Here is a 21,904-nt window from a genome sequence, read left to right on the forward strand (position 1 = left end):
ACCGTGGTCTGGTCGATCTCGTTCCTAACATTTCGCCTGCATCTGTGGCTGGCAGCAGATGCAGGCAAAATGCGGGCTTTCCAGGCTGTGTGAGGCCGTGATGCGAAATTACGATCGTTCCTTAACATTTCGGGCCTGCATCTGTGGCTGGCAGCAGATGCAGGTAAAATGGCGTGACTTTCCAGGCTGTGGGTGGCCGTGGTCTGGTCGCATCTCGTTCCTAACATTTTAGCCTGCATCTGTGGCTGGCAGTGAATGCAGGCAAAATGCTGAGCTTTCCAGGCTGTGCGTGACCCGTGGTACAGTGCGCATCACGTTCCTAACATTTTGGTTTCCTGCATCTGTGGTCTGGTCGACCAATTAGGTGTTCTAACATTTTGCCTGCATCTGTGGTTGGCAACAGCGTAGGCAGATGCAGGCAAAATCACCGAGCTGTGTGACCGGGTCTGGTGCAATTACGTCTTGTTCCTAACATTTCGCCTGCATCTGTGGCTGGCAGCAGATGCAGGCAAAATGTGGCTGGCAGCAGATGCAGGCAAAATGTTAGGAACGAGATCTACCAGACCACAGCCACACAGCCCGGAAAGTCCACAACAACCTGCCAGAGAAATGGTTGAAAGTCATCCTGGGGAGTTTTTCGACCTGTTGAACTATCACAGGGGCAGGCCTGCAATGTGGTCGGATATAAACGTTAGTTCTCGCAGGGTGGCGCGGAATAACTATTTCGAAACCGCACACGCTTCCAAGCAACCCCGGTGGAAATGAGGATGTTGTCCTTCTGCCTGTCCCACAAGAGTCTTCAGCTGTGAACAACGTTGTGGCAATTGGGTTGCCAATCTCAAGGTGCAACCTGGAGCTCTTCCAAACTTTGTATGCATGTACTACGTACACGCTAGCTTTTTGCTTCACAATGGGGATTGTCGTCCAGCCAAGTGTCCCTCGCTGAACGGATCCGCCGTTTTGCCTGCCCAACACTTCCTTCTTATTTCTGTGCTCCTGCATTGCAGGGGGTTGGACTAGACGGCCCTTGGGGTCTCTTCCAACTTTGTGATTCTATGATTCAATCTGCATTGGGGTAGGTTGCCTGTCACTTTTCCCCCCCCCCCCCCCCCCCTGGGCAGTCTTTGCCCTAGTGGCGTAGTGGCGTAGGAGGTTAAGAGCTCGTGTATCTAATCTGGAGGAACCGGGTTTGATTCCCCGCTCTGCCGCCTGAGCTGTGGAGGCTTATCTCGGGGGAGTCGGATTAGATCTGTACACTCCCACACACGTAGCTGGGTGACCTTGGAGCTAGTCACAGCTTCTCGGAGGTCTCTCAGCCCCACCTACCTCCCAGGGTGTTTGTTGTGAGTGGGGAAGGGCAAGGAGATTGTAAGCCCCTTTGAGTCTCCTGCAGGAGCAGCAGTGGTGTAGGAGGTTAAGAGCTCGTGTAATCTAATCCGGAGGAACCGGGTTTGATTCCCAGCTCTGCCGCCTGACCTGTGGAGGCTTATCTGGGGAATTCGGATTAGCCTGGGCACTCCCACACACGCCAGCTGGGTGACCTTGGGCTAGTCACAGCTTCTCGGAGGTCTCTCAGCCCCACCTACCTCCCAGGGTGTTTGTTGTGAGGGGGGAAGGGCAAGGAGATTGGACAGATTTATGGAGGAGAAGTCGATTTATGGCTACCAATCTTGATCCTCTTTGATCTGAGATTGCAAATGCCTTAACAGACCAGGTGCTCAGGAGCAGCAGCAGAAGGCCATTGCTTTCACATCCAGCAGGTGAGCTCCCAAAGGCACCTGGTGGGCCACTGCGAGTAGCAGAATGCTGGACTAGATGGACTCTGGTCTGATCCAGCAGGCTAGTTCTAGTGTGTGTGTGTGTGTGTGTGTGTGTGTGTGTGTGTGTGTGTGTGTGTGTGTGTGTGTGTGTGTGTTCATGGTTTTCAAGGCAAGACACATTCAAAGGTGGCCTCTACGTGGCAGCCATGGGCTTCCTTGGTGGTCTCCCATCCAACTATTAACCAGGGCCTTGACCAGGGCTTAGCTTCTATGATCTGATGATCTCATCCTAATCTGGGCCATCCAGATCAGGACAAAAGATATACAGAGATGGTTTGCTACTGCCTTCCTCTGTGTAGTAGCCCTGGACTTCTCTCTCAACCAACTGCTGCCCAAGTGTGAGCCAGCACGGTGTAGTGGTGAAGAGCAGGTAGAATCTAATCTGGAGGACTGGGTGTGATTCTTCACTCTTCCACATGAGCAGTGGAGTCTTATCTGGTGAACCAGATTGGTTTCCCCACTCCTATATTCCTGCTGGGTAGCCTTGGCTAGTCACAGTTTGGTCAAAACTTTCCCAGCCCCACCTGCCTCACAAGGTGTCTGTTGTGGGGGGTGGAGAAAAGGAGCTTGTAAACCCCTTTGAGTCTCTTTACAAGACAGAAGTGGGGGTATAAATCTAAACCAGGGGTAGGGAACCTGCGGCTCTCCAGATGTTCAGGAACTACAATTCCCATCAGCCTCTGTCAGCATGGCCAATTGGCCATGGCCAATTGGCCATGCTGGTAGGGGCTGATGGGAATTGTAGTTCCTGAACATCTGGAGAGCCGCAGGTTCCCTCCCCTGATCTAAACTCTTCCTCTTCTTCCTCTTCATCCTCCTCTTCTTCCTCTTCCTCTTCTTCTTCATTATTTCTGAGATCTGGCAAGAGTGGGCTCACCAGGGATACACTGGTCAGGAGCCACACACTAGAGTAACCTAACTTGGGTGTGATGAAAGCATGAATCACTGTGGCCAGATCACACTTCCTGCCGAATGCTGTAGTTGGTGAAACAGCTGAACCTCATGAAAGGCCTCAGCCATTACAATTCCCAGTGAATACATGTCAACTTTGCTTTTCATGATACCGTAGTAGAACAAGAGTTGGTTTTTATCAGAAGCGTGCCAGGGGCAAATGGCGCCCGGAGACAAATTGTCTCCAGGTCGCCCCCCCAGGCTCTGCCCCACCACCCTAGCTCCGCCCCTGATTCCCCCAGGCTCCACCCCCACTGCCCTCGACCCCGCCCATGTCACCATGGACATGGGCAAGGTCTAGGGTGCCCACCTCCCCCCCCCAGACTCCCTCTGCTGGCTGGGTTCCCAGCCGGTGGCCTGCAGTCTGTTCTGACCTCCCCTCTGGGCAGGCCAGAAGGCCCGGCCTTGGAGACCTTCTTTAATAAGCACTAAGGGCAGGGGGTGGGGTTAGGGTGGGACTTCCTGCTCCCCAAGCCCCACCCCCGGCCTCAGTGCTTATAAAAGAAGGTCTCCGAGGTCAGGACTGCAGTGTCTTCTGGCCAGCCCGGAGGGGAGGTCAGAAGAGACTGCTGGCTGCCGGCTTGGAGTCCAGCCGGCAGGGGGGGAAGGAAGAGAGGGGGGAGTCCAGGATGGGGTTGAGGGGGCTTGGAGGCAGCAGGAAGTCCTGCTGCCTTGTCATTTTTTGCGTGCCTTGGATTGGGTCAAGGCACGTGAAAACGAGACAGCAGGACTTCCTGCTCACGTGGGGGCTGACTTTGCGCCCCCCACGTGACCAGAAGAGTGGTGCCCGAGGACAAGGGTTACCCCTTGTCCCTAGGCAGATACGCCACTGGTTTTTATATCCCACTTTTCTCTACCTCTGAGGAATCTCAAAATGACTTACCGTCACATTTCCTCTCCCCCTCCCCTCAACAGGTAGGTGAAGTAGGTGGGGCTGAGAGTTCTGAGAGAACTGTGACGGGCTTCAGGTCACCCAGCAGGCTTCAGGGGGAGGAACAGGGAAACAAATTCACTACACAAGATTGGACTCTTCTGGAGGAGAGGGGAATCAAACCGGTTCTCCAGGTTAGAGTCTGCCCCTCTTAATCAGTACACCACGCTGCTAGGAAGGAGAGATACGCTGGTAAAAAGAGAGGGACCAATTTGCTTTGTTAGTTCACAATGTGTATAGAGCCATTTCTTTAATGATTTCTTTAATTAATTTGAGATTTACTGATTTTATTGTGCTCTATATGTTTCGTTGTTCACCGCCCTGAGCCCTCTGGGGGAGGGCGGTATATAAATATAATAAATGGATGGATGGATGGATGGATGGATGGATGGATGGATGGATGGATGGATGGATGGATGGATGGATGGATGGATGGATGGATGGATGGATGGATGGATGGATGGATGGATGGATGGATGGATGGATGGATAAGAGTAGTCAAACCACCGGTGATGATGGTATCCTACCATTCCAGTTAGCAAAGTCAAACACCTTTCTCCAACTTAAATGGCTCTTCTGCTAGAAGACCTGGCCGAGAATTGCAACCTCTGGGAAATTACTGGATATGTGGGCATGTGTAAGAGATACTTAATAGCAGAGGTGCAGAACAGCTTCCAGCGGAAAGAAAGAAGAGAGCCAGAGATACTTTGAGTTGCTTTTTGTAAAACAAGTTTCCTAACTTGAAAAGGGTAGGGCAGTGGTGGCGAACCTTTGGCACTCCTGATGTTATGGACTACAATTCCCATCAGCCCCTGCCAGCATGGAGTGCCAAAGGTTCGCCACCACGGGGGTAGGGTTACATGGAATAACACAAATAAATGCTGTGCTACTCTGTTACATATTTACAGGACTGACTATATACAGTTAAAACGACATCTTTCCTACACCTCTCTGACCAAGTGGTCACCTCTCTCAATGTGTCGGCTCAAACGAAGAAAACTAATTAGCTTTGTACCCTCTGATGTGCTGCTCACTAACATGTAAGCAATGGTGGTCTGACTGACCAATAGGATATCAACAGACCAGGTCATAAAGAAGAAGAAGAAGAGAAGAGTTTGGATTTTTATCCCCCCCTTTCTCTCCTGCAGGAGACACAAAGGGGTTTACAATCTCCTTGCCCTTCCCCCCTCCACAACAAACACCCTGTGAGGTGGGTGGGGCTGAGAGAGCTCCGAAGAACTGTGACTAGCCCAAGGTCACCCAACTAGCGTGTGTGGGAGTGCACAGGCTAATCTGAATTCCCCAGATAAGCCTCCACAGCTCAGGCGGCAGAGCTGGGAATCAAACCCGGTTCCTCCAGAGTCATTTGTTCACATACAAACAGTTTGTAGCTGAATTGTGTCAGACGCTTGCAAATAACAACAGCATGGAACCCGGGGAGAGGAAGAATTGGGGATAGTAATGTGGTGCCCGAGAATTTGCCCTCCAAAGCAGCCATCTTCTCCAAGGAAACTGAGCTCCAGATGACAGAGATGGGTTCCCCTGGAGCAGGGGTCTTCAAACTATGGCCCTCCAGATGTTCATGGACTACAATTCCCATCACTCCTTCCAGCATGGCCAAGTGGTAGGGCCAGAGGTGGGATCCAGCAGGTTCTCACAGGTTCCCGAGAGTCGGTTACTCATTATATGTGTGCCGAGAGGGGGTTACTAATGGGTGATTTTGCCACGTGATTTTTGCCTTAGTTACGCCCCTCCTCTCAGCAGTAGCGCGCAGAACTGGAAGCAGTCTAGCAGGAGGTGCACCGGCGTGCGTGGCAGCCTGTGCCTGCGTGCATTCGTTTCCTGCTCAAGGACCGGCGCAGCGGCTGCGTCCTTGCCACAGCCCCGCCCAGGAATGCCCCGCCCCCGGAATGCCTGGCCACGCCCCCATCATGCCCCGCCCAGCCCCATTGGCGCTACGCCACAGTTTGAATCCCACCACCATGGGAAACAGTTACTAAAATTTTTGGATCCCATCACTGGGTAGGGCTCATGGGAATTGTAGTCTCTGAACATCCGGAGGGCCATAGTTTGAAGACCCCTGCCCTGAAGAAAACGGCCCCTCAGTAGTGCCAACTCTATGGCAAGATTCCTTGTGGTGGCCCCGCCCCTCTCCAAGTCCCAATCCTCCCCAAGTTCTGCCCCTAAAACTCCAGGAATTTTCTAGCCCAGAGTTGGCAACCCAACATGTTCTTGTTAGGGTCAACCAATACATATTCAAAGACCAGGGGAGAAAAAAACCCACTTTAGAACCAACCTAAATATGGAAAGAATTTGGGTGCTGTGTGGTTTCCGGGCTGCGTGGCCGTGTTCTAGCAGCATTCTCTCCTGACGTTTCGCCTGCATCTGTGGCTGGCATCTTCAGAGGATCTGATGTTGGGAAAGCAAGTGGAGTATATATATCTGTTGGAGTGTCCAGGGTGGGTGGAGAAACCTTGTCTGTGAGTAACAAAGAAGGCAACCAGGTCAATAGTTGAGGGCATCTGAATAGAAGTATGAGTAACAATGAAGACTATAGCATGGGAGTAACACTGGAGATAGCAAGGTCACTGGTGGGAGCATCTGAATAGAAGTATCCTGGCCTTTGTTTCTTTTGTCTATGGTCATCCTGTGTTTGTGTGGAGCTGGTTAGACACTGTCTTGACTCTAGTATTTTTCAACACTGGACTAGAGTCAGCACAGTGTCTCAACGTCCGTTACGGAAAGAACCGGACAAACATGGTTTCTCCACAGGAACTGATCTCAGTCCCCTGGAAATTAGAACCATTTCCAGGAAATCTCCAGCGGCAGGTTGGCAACCATACTGACATATTGTTGTTACCTGGCTAACTGGAGACATTGGCCTGCTTCCAGGTGGGTAGAACCGTCAGGTAATTAATCTGCCGTTTTGCCCTTTGCATGCCTGGTATATTTGCTTCAAATCAAGGAGAAACAGAGTTTTGATTTATGCCCCCCTGTTCTCAACCATAAGGAGCCTCAAAGGGGGTTACTAATTCCTTCTCTTTTTCTCTCCCCACAACAGACACCTTGTGAGGCAGGTGGGGCCGGGAGAGTTCTGAGAGAACTGTGACCGGCCCAAGGTCACCCAGCAGTATTCATGTGTAGAAGCAGTGAAAGAAATCCAGTTCTCTAGATAAGAAGAAGAGTTTGGATTTATATCCCCCCTTTCTCTCCTCCAGGAGACTCAAAGGGGCTGACAATCTCCTTGCCCTTCCCCCCCCCCCACAACAAACACCCTGTGAGGTGTGTGGGGCTGAGAGAGCTCCGAGAAGCTGTGACTAGCCCAAGGTCACCCAGCTGGCGTGTGTGGGAGTGCCCAGGCTAATCTGAATTCCCCAGATAAGCCTCCACAGCTCAGGCGGCAGAGCGGGGAATCAAACCCGGTTCCTCCAGATTAGATACACGAGCTCTTAGCCTCCTACACCACTGCTGCTCCCTAAGAGTCTGCTGCTCATGAAGGGGAGTGGGGAATCGAACCCGGTTCCCCAGATTAGAGTCTGCCCCTCATGTGGAGGAGCGGGGAATCGAACCCGGTTCTCCAGATTCGAGTCCACTGCAAACCACGACACCGTGCCAGCTTATAATAAAAACTGGTGGCAGTCTTGAAGAGCGAGGAATTGTTTGCAGACTCCGACTGTCATCTGCAAGTAAGGTGGGGGAAAAAACATTTGTCTCTTTAAGAAGCAATTTATTGGTCTTTGGATGGCTTCCCCCCCCCCCCGCCCCCCACTTTCTACATAAACCAGACTAGGAAGGCGGTTGTGTCATTTGCTTTGCTCTCAGGAGGAGGAGAGATACTAAACTCCTAAACCATGGTATGACCTCTTTGCTTGTTACTGGTGCTTTCTAGGTTTGGGGTGGCTTTTTCTAAAGTTTGGGAGGGTTTTCCTTTTCGCGCCTCTGCGCTGGTTGAATTCCAGATGCTTTTCGCTTGAGCTAAATCACAGCTGTGCTGGGTGCGTGCGTGTTGAACTGATTGAACCAATGCTGTGGAGCAACGTGTGTGTGTTTTCACACCTCTTCCTGGTGCGGTTCCTCCAAAGGTTGTGGAGGTGGTTTGCAAGGATTAATGAAAATCGTTCAGCCTTGGCTAAAAACATAGATAGTTTTTTTCCCTCCACTTATTATGATTCAGTGCTTTGTTGGGCAAAGGGGTAGTTAGCATAAAGCAGTGATGGCGAACCTTTTCGAGACTGAGTGCCCAAATTGCAACCCAAAACCCACTTATTTATCGCAAAGGGCCAACACGGCAATTTAACCTGAATGCTGAGGTTTAAGTTTAGAAAAAACGGTTGGCTCCGAGGCGTGCGTTACTCAGGAGTAAGCTTGGTGGTAGTCGGTGGTTTTGCTTTGAAGCAACCGTGCAACTCTTCCAACAGGTGAATCACGCCCCTAGGAGGGTTTGCACAGAAGCAAGCCCCATTGCCAGCAACTGAGCTTACTCCCAGGTAAAGGATCGCACTTTAGTTCTTCGCATGAAAATCAGTGGGGTTTAACAGCGCTTAACAGGGTTACCTACACTGCTTCCCCAAAACTAGGTCTTAGGTTTAATGCTAATCATCGAGCCCAGCGGCCCAGGCCAGCCTAGATGTGTGGGGGGGGGGGCACCCTGTTTGCGCGTGCCCACAGAGAGGGCTTTAAGTGCCACCTCTGGCACCCGTGCCATAGGTTCGCCACCACTGGCATAAAAGGTGTTCAAATTAGCTGTGGCCCCAACTTTGGTGTTTCTTTCAACTAGCTCCAAAATTGTGTTCTGTGATATGGATCAGGATCGCTTCAGTAATGTAAATCTGCCACAATTGGCATTTTTTTTGCCTAGAATGTACCCTTCCTCCAATTCAGTTACTTCTGAGTAAATGCACAAAGGAGCATCCCTTCTGTATCAAAGAGTTTGGGGGCAAGCTCTTACACAAATAGTAACGGATTAGTAACGGACTGAGCATGTCAAAATTCTTGACATCCCAGAAAATTGCAACTTTACGCTGGGGACAATTTGCAGCCTGCCTGTTTCAGGAGATTGTTTTTGGCGTTTAAAAAAGCCTGAAAGAGATCCCTTGTTTTAAAGTTTTGTTCTTTCATAAATGCAATTTAGGGGCGGTCAAACCTATGGTGCTCCAGATGTTCATGGACTACGATTCCTGATGGGAATTGTAGTCCATGGACATCTGGAGCACCATAGGTTGGCCACCCCTTACGTGGTCTTGGATAGAGTTGCCAGTTCCGGATTGGGAAATTCCTGGAGAGTTGGGGGTGGAATTTAGGTGGCGAACCTATGGCACGGGTGTATACTGTAAAACCTCAGTATTCAGGTTAAATTGCCGTGTTGGCACTTTGCAAGTCACCTTGGGCTAGTCACAGCTTCTCGGAGCTCTCTCAGCCCCACCGACCTCACAGGGTGTTTGTTGTGAGGGGGGAAGGGCAAGGAGATTGTCAGCCCCTTTGAGTCTCCTGCAGGAGAGAAAGGGGGGATATAAATCCAAACTCCTCCTCCTCCTCCTCCTCCTCCTCCTCTTCTTATTCGTCTTCTTCTTCTTCATCTTCGTCTTCTTCCTCTTCCTCTTCTTTGGAAAAGCAAATAGACTGTGTGTGTGTGTGTGTGCGTGCATGCGTGCGCACTATGAACAGTGTCCCTTCCAAGACCCGGGTAATAAATCTGAGGAGGGGGGAAAGAAGCGTGGCTCCCGTATTCATGCATAGAAATGCCCCCTTCCAGCTCCCCCCACCCCCGCACGCCTATTCAGATATTAAACAGATCTAAGTTTCCTCTCCTTACAAAGTTGAGGAATTTTATAGCTTGTTTAGACTCTTTGTAGATCTAGCCGTAATTATAGAAGAGCTGCAAATCAGACCTGCTCCGTGACCTTTGACGGGCCTGGTTTTAAAAGTCAACATAGAAATGGCGGGGAAAGGGCTTCCAGAAGGGATAATTTTGGGGTGGGGTGGGGGGGGGGGTGGAGAAAAGATCTGGCTTGCAAGATACCTGGAGATTTGGGGGGGGGGCAGCCTTGAGGAGGGCGGGGTTTGAGTAAGGGAAGGACTCCGGTGGGATATAATAATGCCCTAGACCAGTGATGGCGAACCTTTTCAAGACCAAGTGCCCAAACTGCAACCCAAAACCCGCTTATTTATCACAAAGTGCCAACATGGCAATTTAACCTGAATACTGAGGTTTTAGTATAGAAAAAACGGTTGGCTCCAGACGTTACTCGGGAGTAAGCTTGTTGGTAGTCAGTGGCTTTGCTTTGAAGCAACTGTGCAACGCTTCGAACGGGTGAATCATGACCCTAGGAGGGTTTACTCAGAAGCAAGCCCCATTGCCAGCAACCGAGCTTACTCCCAGGTAAAGGATCGCGCTTTAGTTCTTCCCATGAAAATCAGCGGGGTTTAACAGCACTTAACAGGGTTACCTACACTGCTTCCCCAAAACTAGGTCTTAGGTTTAATGCTAATAATCTCCCTGAAATAATTACACTATTATCACATGACAAACTCTGTGCACGCGTGCCCACAGAGAGGGCTCTGAGTGCCACCTCTGGCACCCGTGCCATAGGTTCGCCACCACTGCCCTAGACTCAGAGGTGGGATCCAGCAGGTTCTCACCAGTTCCCGAGAGTGGGTTCCTAATTATTTGTGTGTGCCGAGAGGGGGTCACTAATTGGGTCCGCTTTCCCGCCTCCACGCCCTCGCCTCCCCGAGAGGCCTCCTGCCTTTGAACGTGGAGGTTCCATATAGCAATTGCGACTGATAATGTCACTCCCTGAACTGGGTGAATCCCTTTCAGGTACTGCAATTCATGGATTCTCAGCCTTTCGTGCCTTTTATCTCACCCGTCTCTATCAAAGAACCTGTGTGTTTCACCATGGCTGTGTTCAGATTTGTGAGTTGGGGCATTTTCTATAATGTGATGATGATTTAGAAATGACCTGGTGCAAAAAAAATTTTGGGGTCGTGGTGGGGTGGCTGCCCATGGGGGGGGCATCCAACTCAGGTTTTGCCCAGGGCTCAGGTTTGCCTAGGTACGCCTCTGCCCCCTTTGCTGAGGGGGGGCTGGCGAGGGAACCTGTTACTAAAAATTTTGGATCCCACCACTGCCTAGACTCCCCTCTGCCGACCTGGCCATTTTCTCCAGGGGAACTGGTGTCTGTTACCTGGAGTTCAGGGGTAATAGCAGAAGATCTCCAGCCACCCCCTGGAAATTAGCAACCCTGCGGGAAGAAAAAGGCAAGAATGAGGGATGCCAACTCCAGGTGGGAGTCCGAACCGACCCAAATGATGACTCCCCGTTCAATCGGCTGACCCAGACCTCCAGACGTGGATCAGAAGCCCGGCTGTACAAAAGCCCCACCTGGCCCCACCCATTAAAAAAAACTCCAAGGAACCGACGGGTGCCACGTTCGGGATTTCTGGTCTAGTCCTTTCCTTATCACAGAGCCCGTGCTGCGTCAATTAACCAGAGTACTGGGGATACGAACTCGCAGTCTTAATTGCGGAGATGTGTGCAAGCAATACTGTACAGGGGTCTGCAACCGGTGGCTCTCCAGATGTTCATGGACTACAATTCCCATCAGCCCCTGCCAGCATGGCCAATTGGAGAGCCGCCGGTTGCAGACCTCTGTACCTGGCTAACTACCCATCGCAGCAACTACAGACTGCAAGTTCGTATCCCCAATGCTATCTGAAGAAACACCATGAGTTGCAGGCCCCTAAACCTACGGGTGGGAGCTGGCTATGGTGGCCTGGAGCGGTCCCTGGGTGGGCCTGGCCCCTGTGGTCTCTTTCCTTCTAAAACCCAAATGGGATTTGCTCGCTGTCTCTAGGGTTGGTGGCTGCAGGTCAGTGGCATGGCTAGGGGCGTGGATGGGTGGCTGCGGCCACAGGCGGCACGTCCTCGGGGCTCATTGCAGGGCCACAACCTAGAGCAGTGGTGGCGAACCTATGGCACGGGTGCCAGAGGTGGCACTCAGAGCCCTCTCTGTGGGCACACGCAAATAGAGTCCCCCCTCCCAACACACACAAACACACACATCTAGGCTGGCCTGAGTCACTGGGCTTGATTATTAGGATCAAACCTAAGACCTAGTTTTGGGGAAGCACTGTAGGTAACCCTGTTGAGTGCTGTTAAACCCCACTGACTTTCATACGAACTAAAGTGCAATCCTTTACCTGGAAGTAAGCTCGGTTGCTGGCAATGGGGCTTGCTTCTGAGTAAACCCTCCTAGGGTTGTGATTCACCCATTGGAAGAGTTGCACGGTTGCTTCAAAGCAAAGCCACCAACTACCACCAAGCTTACTCCCGAGTAACACACGCCTCTGAGCCAACTGTTTTTTCTAAACTAAAACCTCAGTATTCTGGTTACATTGCTGTGTTGGCACTCTGCGATAAATAAGTGGGTTTTGAATTGCAATTTGAGCACTCGGTCTCGAAAAGGCTCGCCATCACTGACCTAGTCCTAGAGTCTTAAAAAGTTTATTAAAAAGAAAGAAAAGAAAAAAATACAAGCAGGTTTCTCTCTCAGCTCTAACAGTTCCAAGTATACAAAAGCAATACAGCTGAAGGCATGAATTGAGTCTTAGAATAAATCAGAAGTCTCTGTCTCTCAGTCTGAATTCTGAATTCTAGATGTGAATCTTTCCCTTGCCTTGTGTCAGGGGTTTTACGGCATCACTTCCTGCAGTCCTCAAAGAGGAAGATGACTCCCGCCCAATCACTTGTGGCCATTCACATATCTGCCAGGTTTCGGATGCTGCTATTGCAAAAGGCAGTTTCCGTTGGTGTAAACACAAACCCAGTGTACAGCTTTAATGAGAACCGGCGCGGTGTAGTGGTTTAGAGCAGGTGCACTCTAATCTGGATAACCGGGTTTGATTCCCCACTCTGCCACTTGAGCTGTGGAGGCCGAGGCTTACCTGGCGGACTAGATTAGCTTGTGCACTCCAACACGTACCAACCTTGGGCTAGTCACAGTTCTTCGGAGCTCTCTCAGCCCCACCCACCTCACAGGGTGTTTGTTGTGGGGGGGGGGGAGGGAAAGGAGCTTGTTTGCCCCTTTGAATCTTCTTACAGGAGAGAAAGGGGGGATATAAATCCAAACTCTTCTTTTTCTCCACCTGAGGTCAGTTGTAATAGCGGGAGATCTCCAGGCCAGACCTGGAGATTGGCAGCCATCAGTGGCGTATCTGCCTAGGGACAAGGGGTACCTCTTGTCCCCGGGCGCCACTCTTCTGGTCACATGGGGGCGCAAAATCGGCCCCCCACGTGACCAGGAAGTCTTGCTGTCTCGTCGTTTTCGCGTGCCTTCGACCCCGTCCGAGGCAGGCAAAAAACGACGAGGCAGCAGGACTTCCTGCTGCCCCCAAGCGCCCTCAACCCTACCCTGAACTGTTCCCTCCCTCCCTTCCTTCCCTCCCCCCCCCTGCTGGCTGGGCTCCCAGCTGGCAACCTACAGTCTCTTCAGACCTCCGCTCTGGGCAGGCCAGAAGAGACTGCAGTCCCGGCCTCAGAAGCTTTCTTTTATAAGCACTGGGGCCGGGGGTGGGGCTTGGGGAGCAGGAAGTCCCACCCCTTCTGGCTTCCCAAGCCCCACCCCCTGGCCTCAGTGCTTATAAGCCAGGATTGCAGTCTGTTCTGGCCTGCCTGGAGGGGAGGTCAGAAGAGACTGCTGGCTGGGAGCCCAGCTGGCAGGGGGAGTGGTGGGGAGGTCAGCACCCTAGACCTTGCCCATGTCCATGGTGACATGGGCGGGGTCGAGGGCAGTGGGGGTGGAGCCTGGGGGCATCAGGGGGTGCAGCTAGGGTGGGGGGAGAGCCTGGGGGGGCGTCCTGGAGACAATTTGTCTCTGGGTGCCATTTACCCCGGTACGCTTCTGGCAGCCATGCTCTGGTCAGACTTCGACTCTGCCTGTTCTGAAGGTGTCTCCGTAGTTTGTGCCGCAGCTCCCTTATCCAAACAGCAATAAAACACCAACCACCTGAGCGTTTTTACAGCCCTTCAAATTTCCCAGAAGCGACAGCGCCACGTTGCTGACATTGCCCAGTAAGGGAAGGCAGAGGGAAGCACGCACCTTCGTGCAAAAGGAAAGAAAACGGGAGTGATGGATGAGTCTCCGACTCTTATTTTTTTCCCCCTTTTGCAAAGACGTCCTAAATTGTGCGTCCGGAGGAAAGTGACAACACCCTGTGATTCGGGAAAGGGGAGATAAACAGAAAGAATAAGAGTTTGGATTTATACCCCCCCCCCTTTCTCTCCTGTAAGGACACTCAAAGGGGTTTACAAGCTCCTTTCCCTCATCTCCCCCCCCCCCCACAACTATCACCCTGTGAGGTGGATGGGACTGAGAGATCCCCAAAGAGCCCAAGGTCACCCAGCTGGCATGTGTTGGAGTGCACAAGCTAATCTAGTTCCCCAGATAAGCCTCCACAGCTCTAGTGGCAGAGCAGGGAATCAAAGCTGGTTCTCCAGATTAGAGTGCACCTGCTCTGAACCACTGCTGCTCCTAATGGTGGGGTGGTGGGAGGTGGAAAGAGCCTCTTTCAACTGGCGGAGAGTGTGTAGGCCGTAAACAACAAGGCAAAGTTTTGACCCTCATTAAAGTTGTAAACTGTGTTCGTGTTTATATAACGGAAATTGGATTTTGAAAGGCCGCATCCTAAACCTGACAGAAAGGTCTTAATTGCCAAAGAATGATCCATTGGGGGTCATCTCCAGGGGTGGGATCCAAACATTTTAGTAACAGGTTCCCATGGTGGTGGGATTCAAACTGTAAAGTAGCGCCCATGGGGCTGGGCGGGGCACGACGGGGGAGTGGCCGGGCATTCCAGGGGCGGGGCATTCCTGGGCGGGGCTGTGGCAAGGACGCAGCCGCTGCGACGGTCCTTGGGTGGGAAACGAATGCACGCAGGCGCAGGCTGCCACGCACGCCGGCGCACCTCCTGCTAGACTGCTTCAAGTTCTGCGCGCTACAGCTGAGAGGAGGGGCGTAACTAAGGCCAAAATCACGTGGCAAAATCACCCATTAGTAACCCCCTCTCGGCACACACAAATAATTAGTAACCTACTCTCGGGAACCTGTGAGAACCGGCTGGATCCCACCTCTGGCTACCATTTACCACCTGATCCTTTTAAACTGGAGATGCTGAGGATTGAACCAGGTGCATTCTGCTTGTCGATCAGATACTCTGCCGCCAAGCCATAGCTCTCCTTCTCATCCTGCCCATTTTAGAAGAAGAAGAAGAAGAGTGTGGATTTATATCCCCCTTTTCTCTCCTGCAGGAGACTCAAAGGGGCTGACAATCTCCTTGTCCTTCCCCCCCTCCCAACAAACACCCTGTGAGGTGGGTGGGGCTGAGAGAGCTCCGAGAAGCTGTGACTAGCCCAAGGTCACCCAGCTGGCGCGTGTGGGAGTGCACAGGCTAATCTGAATTCCCCAGATAAGCCTCCACAGCTCAGGTGGCAGAGCGGGGAATCAAACCCGGTTCCTCCAGATTAGATACATGAGCTCTTAACCTCCTACGCCACTGCTGCTCCTGCTGCAACCATTCTAGAGAGATTAAAGCTACCTTGCAAAAGATACGCTGCTCGAACATGCTCACTTTGTTCAGTACTTTGTTCAGTACTTTGGTTGGCCCACAAACAAAAGCGTTTCGCTGTTTTTTTTTATTACACAAACACAGACATTTTCTTGTTCTCTCTCTCCTCCTCAGAGGGAGTGCATCTCTGTCCACATTGGCCAGGCAGGAGTTCAGATGGGAAACGCCTGCTGGGAACTCTACTGTTTAGAACATGGGATCCAGTCAGACGGGCAGATCCGTCCAGACCAGGCTGCTGCCGGGGATTCTTCCTTTGGAACGTTCTTCAACGAAACGGGATCGGGCAAGCACGTCCCCAGAGCTTTATTTGTCGACCTGGAACCGTCTGTCATTGGTAAGACGGGGGTGGGAAGGGTGTCTGTGTTAGGGCTGCCGGCTCCAGGTTGGAAAATTCCTGAAGATTTGGGGGGTGTTTGGGAAGGGCGGGGTTTGGGGGAGGCGCGAGACTTCAGCCGGTCTTCCCTCCAAAGTAGCCATTTTTCTCCAAGGGGACGGATCTCAGTAGTGTGGAGATCAGTTGTCATTCTGGGAGACCACCAGGTTCTATCTGGAGGTTGGCAACGCTGACCGTTCGACAGGGCCCGTATGTGTAGCTGCTGGAGTGTCGCCACCCCAGGCCATGAAACGGATCACGATGGAAACCAAGCGTGTGGCTTGAGACATCTGTCTTCATGCCAGGGGCTGTCTTGGCAATTAAGAACATAAGAACGAGCCAGCTGGATCAGACCAGAGTCCATCTAGTCCAGCACTCAGCTACTCGCAGTGGCCCACCAGGTGCCTTTGGGAGCTCACATGCAGGATGTGAAAGCAATGGCCTTCTGCGGCTGTTGCTCCCGAGCACCTGGTCTGCTAAGGCATTTGCAAACTCAGATCAAAGAGGATCAAGATTGGTAGCCGTAGATCGACTTCTCCTCCATAAATCTGTCCAAGCCCCTTTTAAAGCTATCCAGGTTAGTGTTGGGCCCTGGGCAAAAGTCCTTAGACTCCGTAACTCCAGCCCGCTGGAACCAACATCTTCAGACAAGCCCCATGTGAGGTGGGCATGTGTGGCTCGTGGTGGCCAAGGTGGCCAGCCATTGCCAAGATCCCAGAGAGGGCAGTTTCCTGGTAGATGACAAAACAGCTAGCCATGGTGCAGACCCTGGGGCATGGGTGGATCAGCCAGAGGGACATGAGAAGAAGAAGAAGAAGAGTTTGGATTTATATTCCCCCTTTCTCTCCTGCAGGAGACTCAAAGGGGCTGACAATCTCCTTGCCCTTCCCCCCCACACAGCAAACACCCTGTGAGGTAGGAGGGGCTGAGAGATCTGCGAGAAGCTGTGACTAGCCCAAGGTCACTCAGCTGGCATGTGTGGGAGTGCCCAGGCTAATCTGAATTCCCCAGATAAGCCTCCACAGCTCAGGCGGCGGAGCTGGGAATCAAACCCGGTTCCTCCAGATTAGATACACGAGCTCTTAACCTCCTACGCCACTGCTGAGGAGTCACATGTCCCTGGCCGCACGCCATTTAATCACGTGGGGGGTGCTGGGTCTGGGTCTGGGCACCATCACCAACCTGGCGCTGAGATTGGCAGATAGCTCGATCTCCCCCCCCCCATATCTAGGAAATATGCAGCCCAGGGGGGGGGTGGGGGGGTGGATAACTCAGATTTTGCCCCAGGCTCCATTTTCCCTAGATATGCCTCCGCCCTGGAGGGGGTCAGCCGGCACAGCTGAGCTTGTTTCTCCCTCTGTCTATGGAATGGGGGGGGGAGGGACCTGCCTTCAGTGATAGAAGCTTTTTAGAGTTAAATCTCTGACGAAGGGAGCCGTGACTCTTGAAAGCTTATTCCTTGAAAATCTTGTAGGTCTCTAAGGTGCGACTGGACTCGAAAGCCATCTGTCTTATCACTGATTCTGTGAACAATCATGGACAGATCATGACAGTGGGCAGGAAGGGAGGAGTCAGTGACCAGCTCGTGTGGGTCTCTCTGACATGCCCAGGGTAATGCCAGTGGCCACTTTGGGTGGGAAAGCCTCTAGCCAGATTTGTCAGGCATCCTGGAGGTTTTTTGCCTTCCTCTGAGCATAGAGCAGAGGTCACTAGGAGCAGCAGTGACATAAGAGCAGGTGTGCTCTAATCTGGAGGAACCGGGTTTGATTCCCCGTTCTGCCGCCTGAGCTGTGGATGCTTATCTGGGGAATTCAGATTAGTCAACAACAACAACAACCACCTCTATTTGGCATTTAAAAATAGGTTCTAGAGCGTTGCCAGACATTTTTGAAATCCAAATCAAGAGTACATTCAAAGCGCAGACAGGAAGACTGTATATAGCAGTATACATTACTTAGAAAGTTCTGTCACTTGTAAAAGAAATTTTGCTACTTTTCCCAAGAGCATGACATCTGCGTTGTTTAACAGGAGCTCCACAACAGAGCAGTCAGAGTCACTTTCAGATTTGTCTAGGGCCAGCCTGGGAGAGAAATTCCTGATGCCCACATATCTCGGCCAGTCAAGAATAATGTGAGCAAGAGTCTCCGCTTGATTTTTACAGTGTGGACAAACCCGATCCTGGAGAGGGATGGATAAGTAGCGACCCTTTGTAATGGCCGATGGGAAGGTATTGGATCTGGCCCTTGTGATAATCCATCTCTGTTGGGGTTCAGTTAATAATTCAAGATATTTGATTAGTCTGTGCGCTCCAACACACACCAGCTGGGTGACCTTGGGCTAGTCACAGTTCTTCGGAGCTCTCTCAGCCCCACCTACCTGCTGAATCCCACCACTACCTATGACCATGTCAAAAGTATTATACATGTTGGCCAGACGTCCCTAGATTTTGTATACTGGGACGCTGTATATTTTAATAGGGCTTTTAGTTGTTTTAACCTTAATAGGGCCACACAGATGTTTATTTATATTTGTAAATTGTTTATGTTTTGGATTGTGCTCCACTTATATATTTATTTAAAATGTTGTGCACAGCCCAGAGCCCTTCGGGGGAGGGTGGAATATAAAATTAATAAACAATAACAATAATATTGTCGAAGGCTTTCACAGTCGGAATCACTGCGGTGCTGTGTGGTTTCCGGCCTGTATGGCCGTGTTCTAGCAGCATTCTCTCCGGACGTTTTGCCTGCCACAGATGCAGGCAAAACGTCAGGAGAGAATGCTGCTAGAACACGGCCATACAGCCCGGAAACCACACAACACCCCAATAACAATAATAGATTTTGAGGCCCTTCACCAAGTCTATTGGTAAATCTGGCACTAAATCTGGGAATGGCCAGCTGTACGCAGTGCAGTTCTCCAACTATGTGTATCCATGTGACAGACGAGATCCGTATAGGAACCTACCGCACCTTGTTTCACCCTGAGCAACTCATCTCCGGCAAGGAGGACGCAGCCAACAACTACGCCCGAGGCCACTACACCATCGGGAAGGAGGTCATACAGCCGGTGATTGACAGAGCCCAGAAGATGGTAAGAAGGGGGTAGTCTTTGGTAACTGGTGTGCTGCTTAGGGCCGTGGCCGATTTGGCTGGCTGTCAAGACTGGACTTATTTTGAAAGTGGGCAATCACCAAAGCACTACTGTAATAGAACATGCACAAAGTTCACAGATGGGTCTTTGACCACTGGGGGCTATCATGCTATGGAGCCCATAGCTCTGTGCGGGGTGAGCCGGCTGGCCCCACTCCAATCTCCATTGGAGATGGGGGTTGGGGCAAGTTTCACTTGATGGCATTAAACTAAGGTGACCAGATGGTCACCTTTGTAAACTGGGACGGGCGGGGAGACAGGCTGCCTTCTGGGATGGACGGGGAGGCAGGCTGCAGGAGTGCACTGCCTTCTGGGGCGCTCCCATTTCCCGCCCTGTGACAGGCAGAAGGCAGTGCGGCAGCCTTCCAAAAATCGGGACACTTGAAAAAACTCACGGGACGCGGGACAAATTGTTTTAAGGCAGGACTGTCCCGCCAAAAGCGGGACGTCTGGTCAGCCTACATTAAACTGCACCCCTACCTGAACTCCCTGGAGTTCGGGGGCCGCAGTTGCAAAGGGGGGGTTGCACTGCTGCGCATCCCTGGGAAGTAGCACCCAGGGCTCCAGTCCCCGCATGCTCCCCTAGCTATGTCCCTGAAGCCAGTGCTCACATCTTTTTCTGGTACATTCGATGAGGTCTGTTCTTCTGGATATACAGTGGAACCTCGGTTTTTGCTGGTAATCCATCCAGTGACACTCGGAGAAAACCGAAACCAGCGAAAACCGAAGTTACGCCGTTTGCGCATGTGCTACGCAAACGGAGTAGCAAATTTACGCAAAAGGCATAAATTTACGCAAACGGCACAGCCGAAAACAGAGGCGCCCGGCTAAAACCGAGGCAAAAAAACGCCCTAGGGGTGACCGGCGAAAACCGAAACAGACGGAAACCGAAGGCTACAATTACCGAGGTTCCACTGTATCCTTATTTAAAGTGCACAGTGACTTCCTTGGGTGACTTCACAGTTGAGCATTTAGAAGAGAATATTCGAGCATCTTTCCCTTTCCCGGGCTGTGTAGCCGCGGAATGCTCCTAACATTTTGTCTGCATCTCTGGCTGGCATCTTCAGAGGCACGTCTCAGTAAGAAGGTGTTTCGGCCATTTTGACGTCTGGTATCTTCAGAGGGTAAGTCATGGTAGGATGTATTTCTTTGAGCAACACAGTTTACCATGACTTGCCTCTGAAGATGCCAGCCATAGAGGTGGGTGAAATGCTAGAAAGCAAAGTGTTGTTATTACCAGTGGTGGGATCCAAAAAATTTAGTAACAGGTTCCCATGGTGGGTGGGATTCAAACTGTGGCGTAGCGCCAATGGGGCTGGGCGGGGCACAACGGGGGCATGGCCAGGCATTCCGGGGGCAGGGCATTCCTGGGCGGGGCTGTGGCAAGGACGCAGCCACTGCGCCGGTCCTTGGGCGGGAAACGAATGCACGCAGGCGCAGGCTGCCACGCACGCCGGTGCACCTCCTGCTAGACTGCTTCAAGTTCTGCGCGCTGCTGCTGCTGAGAGGAGGGGCGTGACTAAGGCAAAAATCACGGGGCAAAATCACCAATCAGTAACCCCCTCTCGGCACACACAAACAATTAGTAACCTACTCTCGGGAACCTGTGAGAACCTGCTGGATCCCACCTCTGCTTGTAACTATTCCTAACTCAAGCTGTGCGTAGTGCTGTTTCATTTATGTTGCACTAATCCCTACTTGCTTATTATTTATCTGTCTTCAGGCTGACCAGTGTGATGGTCTCCAGGGCTTCTTGATCTTCCACAGCTTCGGTGGAGGAACAGGCTCGGGTTTTACGTCCCTCTTGATGGGACAGCTCTCAATTGAATTTGGGAAGAAAGCCAAGCTGGAGTTCTCGGTCTACCCTGCCCCGCGGATCTCTACAGCAGTGGTGGAGCCCTACAACTCCATCCTCACCACCCACACCACGCTGGAGCACTCCAACTGCTCCTTCATGGTGGACAACGAGGCCATCTACGACATCTGCCACCGGAACCTCAGCGTTGAGTGTCCAACGTACACCAACCTGAACAGGCTGATTGCGCAAATTGTATCCTCTATCACAGCTTCTCTGAGATTTGACGGTGCCTTGAACGTCGACCTCACTGAGTTCCAGACCAACCTGGTGCCCTATCCCAGGATCCACTTCCCGCTGACCACCTACGCGCCCATCATCTCTGCCGAGAGGGCCTACCATGAGCAGCTCTCGGTGCCCGAAATCACCAATGCTTGCTTCGAGTTCTCCAACCAGATGGTGAAATGCGACCCTCGGCGGGGCAAGTTCATGGCTTGCTGCCTGCTCTACCGAGGCGACGTGGTCCCCAAAGATGTCAACGCGGCGATAGCGGCCATTAAAACCAGGAGGTCCATCCAGTTTGTGGACTGGTGTCCGACCGGCTTCAAGGTGGGCATCAACTACCAGCCCCCCACGGTGGTGCCCGGCGGAGACCTGGCGAAGGTGCAGCGGGCCGTCTGCATGCTGAGCAACACGACGGCTATCGCGGAGGCCTGGGCCCGACTGGATCACAAGTTCGACCTCATGTACGCGAAGCGGGCCTTTGTCCACTGGTATGTCGGGGAGGGGATGGAGGAGGGGGAATTCTCCGAGGCCCGGGAGGACATGGCGGCTCTGGAGAAGGATTACGAAGAAGTGGGGAGGGATTCTGGCGACGGGGAGGAGGAAGATGAAGATGACGACTATTGATCCTTGCAAGACTGATATACTCTCAGATCAAACAGCTGGCTGTTTCTTGCCGTGCGGCAGCCAGGAAGAAATCCCCACCTATTTAAAATGAGTGTTGCAAATAAAAAACAAATGAGCTCAGATTTTAAGAGTTGTGCTCCTTCCTGCATAGCGAAAACAACTGGTGAACCCCCAAGCCTTGATTTTTTTTAAATCGATGGATTCGAAACGAATCAAATCTGTCCTGCCGTACACTGCCAGCAGATCCGGACATTAATCATAACCTTGAATCATCTTAGCATGCTGATTGCCTCTGTTTAAAAACACTGGCCTGAGAAAAATCCAGTGAGATCTGTAAATTCTTTGCTGATT

At 51.8% G+C, this 21,904-nt stretch overlaps 1 protein-coding gene across 1 annotated transcript; it reads left to right on the plus strand.

The window, feature by feature from the left end:
- The first annotated feature begins 7,502 nt into the window (after positions 1 to 7,502).
- Positions 7,503 to 21,675, plus strand: LOC125435125 (tubulin alpha-3 chain-like). Its single transcript, XM_048501180.1, has 4 exons — positions 7,503 to 7,556; positions 15,442 to 15,661; positions 18,642 to 18,790; positions 20,573 to 21,675. Exons 1-4 carry the CDS (start codon positions 7,554 to 7,556, stop codon positions 21,551 to 21,553), a joined length of 1,353 nt encoding a protein of 450 aa, XP_048357137.1. The 5' UTR covers positions 7,503 to 7,553; the 3' UTR covers positions 21,554 to 21,675.
- The last annotated feature ends 229 nt before the right edge of the window (positions 21,676 to 21,904 follow it).

Source organism: Sphaerodactylus townsendi, linkage group LG06, assembly GCF_021028975.2.
Source record: "Sphaerodactylus townsendi isolate TG3544 linkage group LG06, MPM_Stown_v2.3, whole genome shotgun sequence".
In the NCBI taxonomy this organism is placed as follows: Eukaryota; Metazoa; Chordata; class Lepidosauria; order Squamata; family Sphaerodactylidae; genus Sphaerodactylus; species Sphaerodactylus townsendi.

Excerpts from the sequence above, each read along its gene's own strand:
- LOC125435125 (XM_048501180.1), top strand. Across the intron at positions 15,662-18,641 it reads CCTGGAACCGTCTGTCATTG|ACGAGATCCGTATAGGAACC; the intron begins GTAAGACGGGGG and ends TCCATGTGACAG. Across the intron at positions 18,791-20,572 it reads TTGACAGAGCCCAGAAGATG|GCTGACCAGTGTGATGGTCT; the intron begins GTAAGAAGGGGG and ends ATCTGTCTTCAG.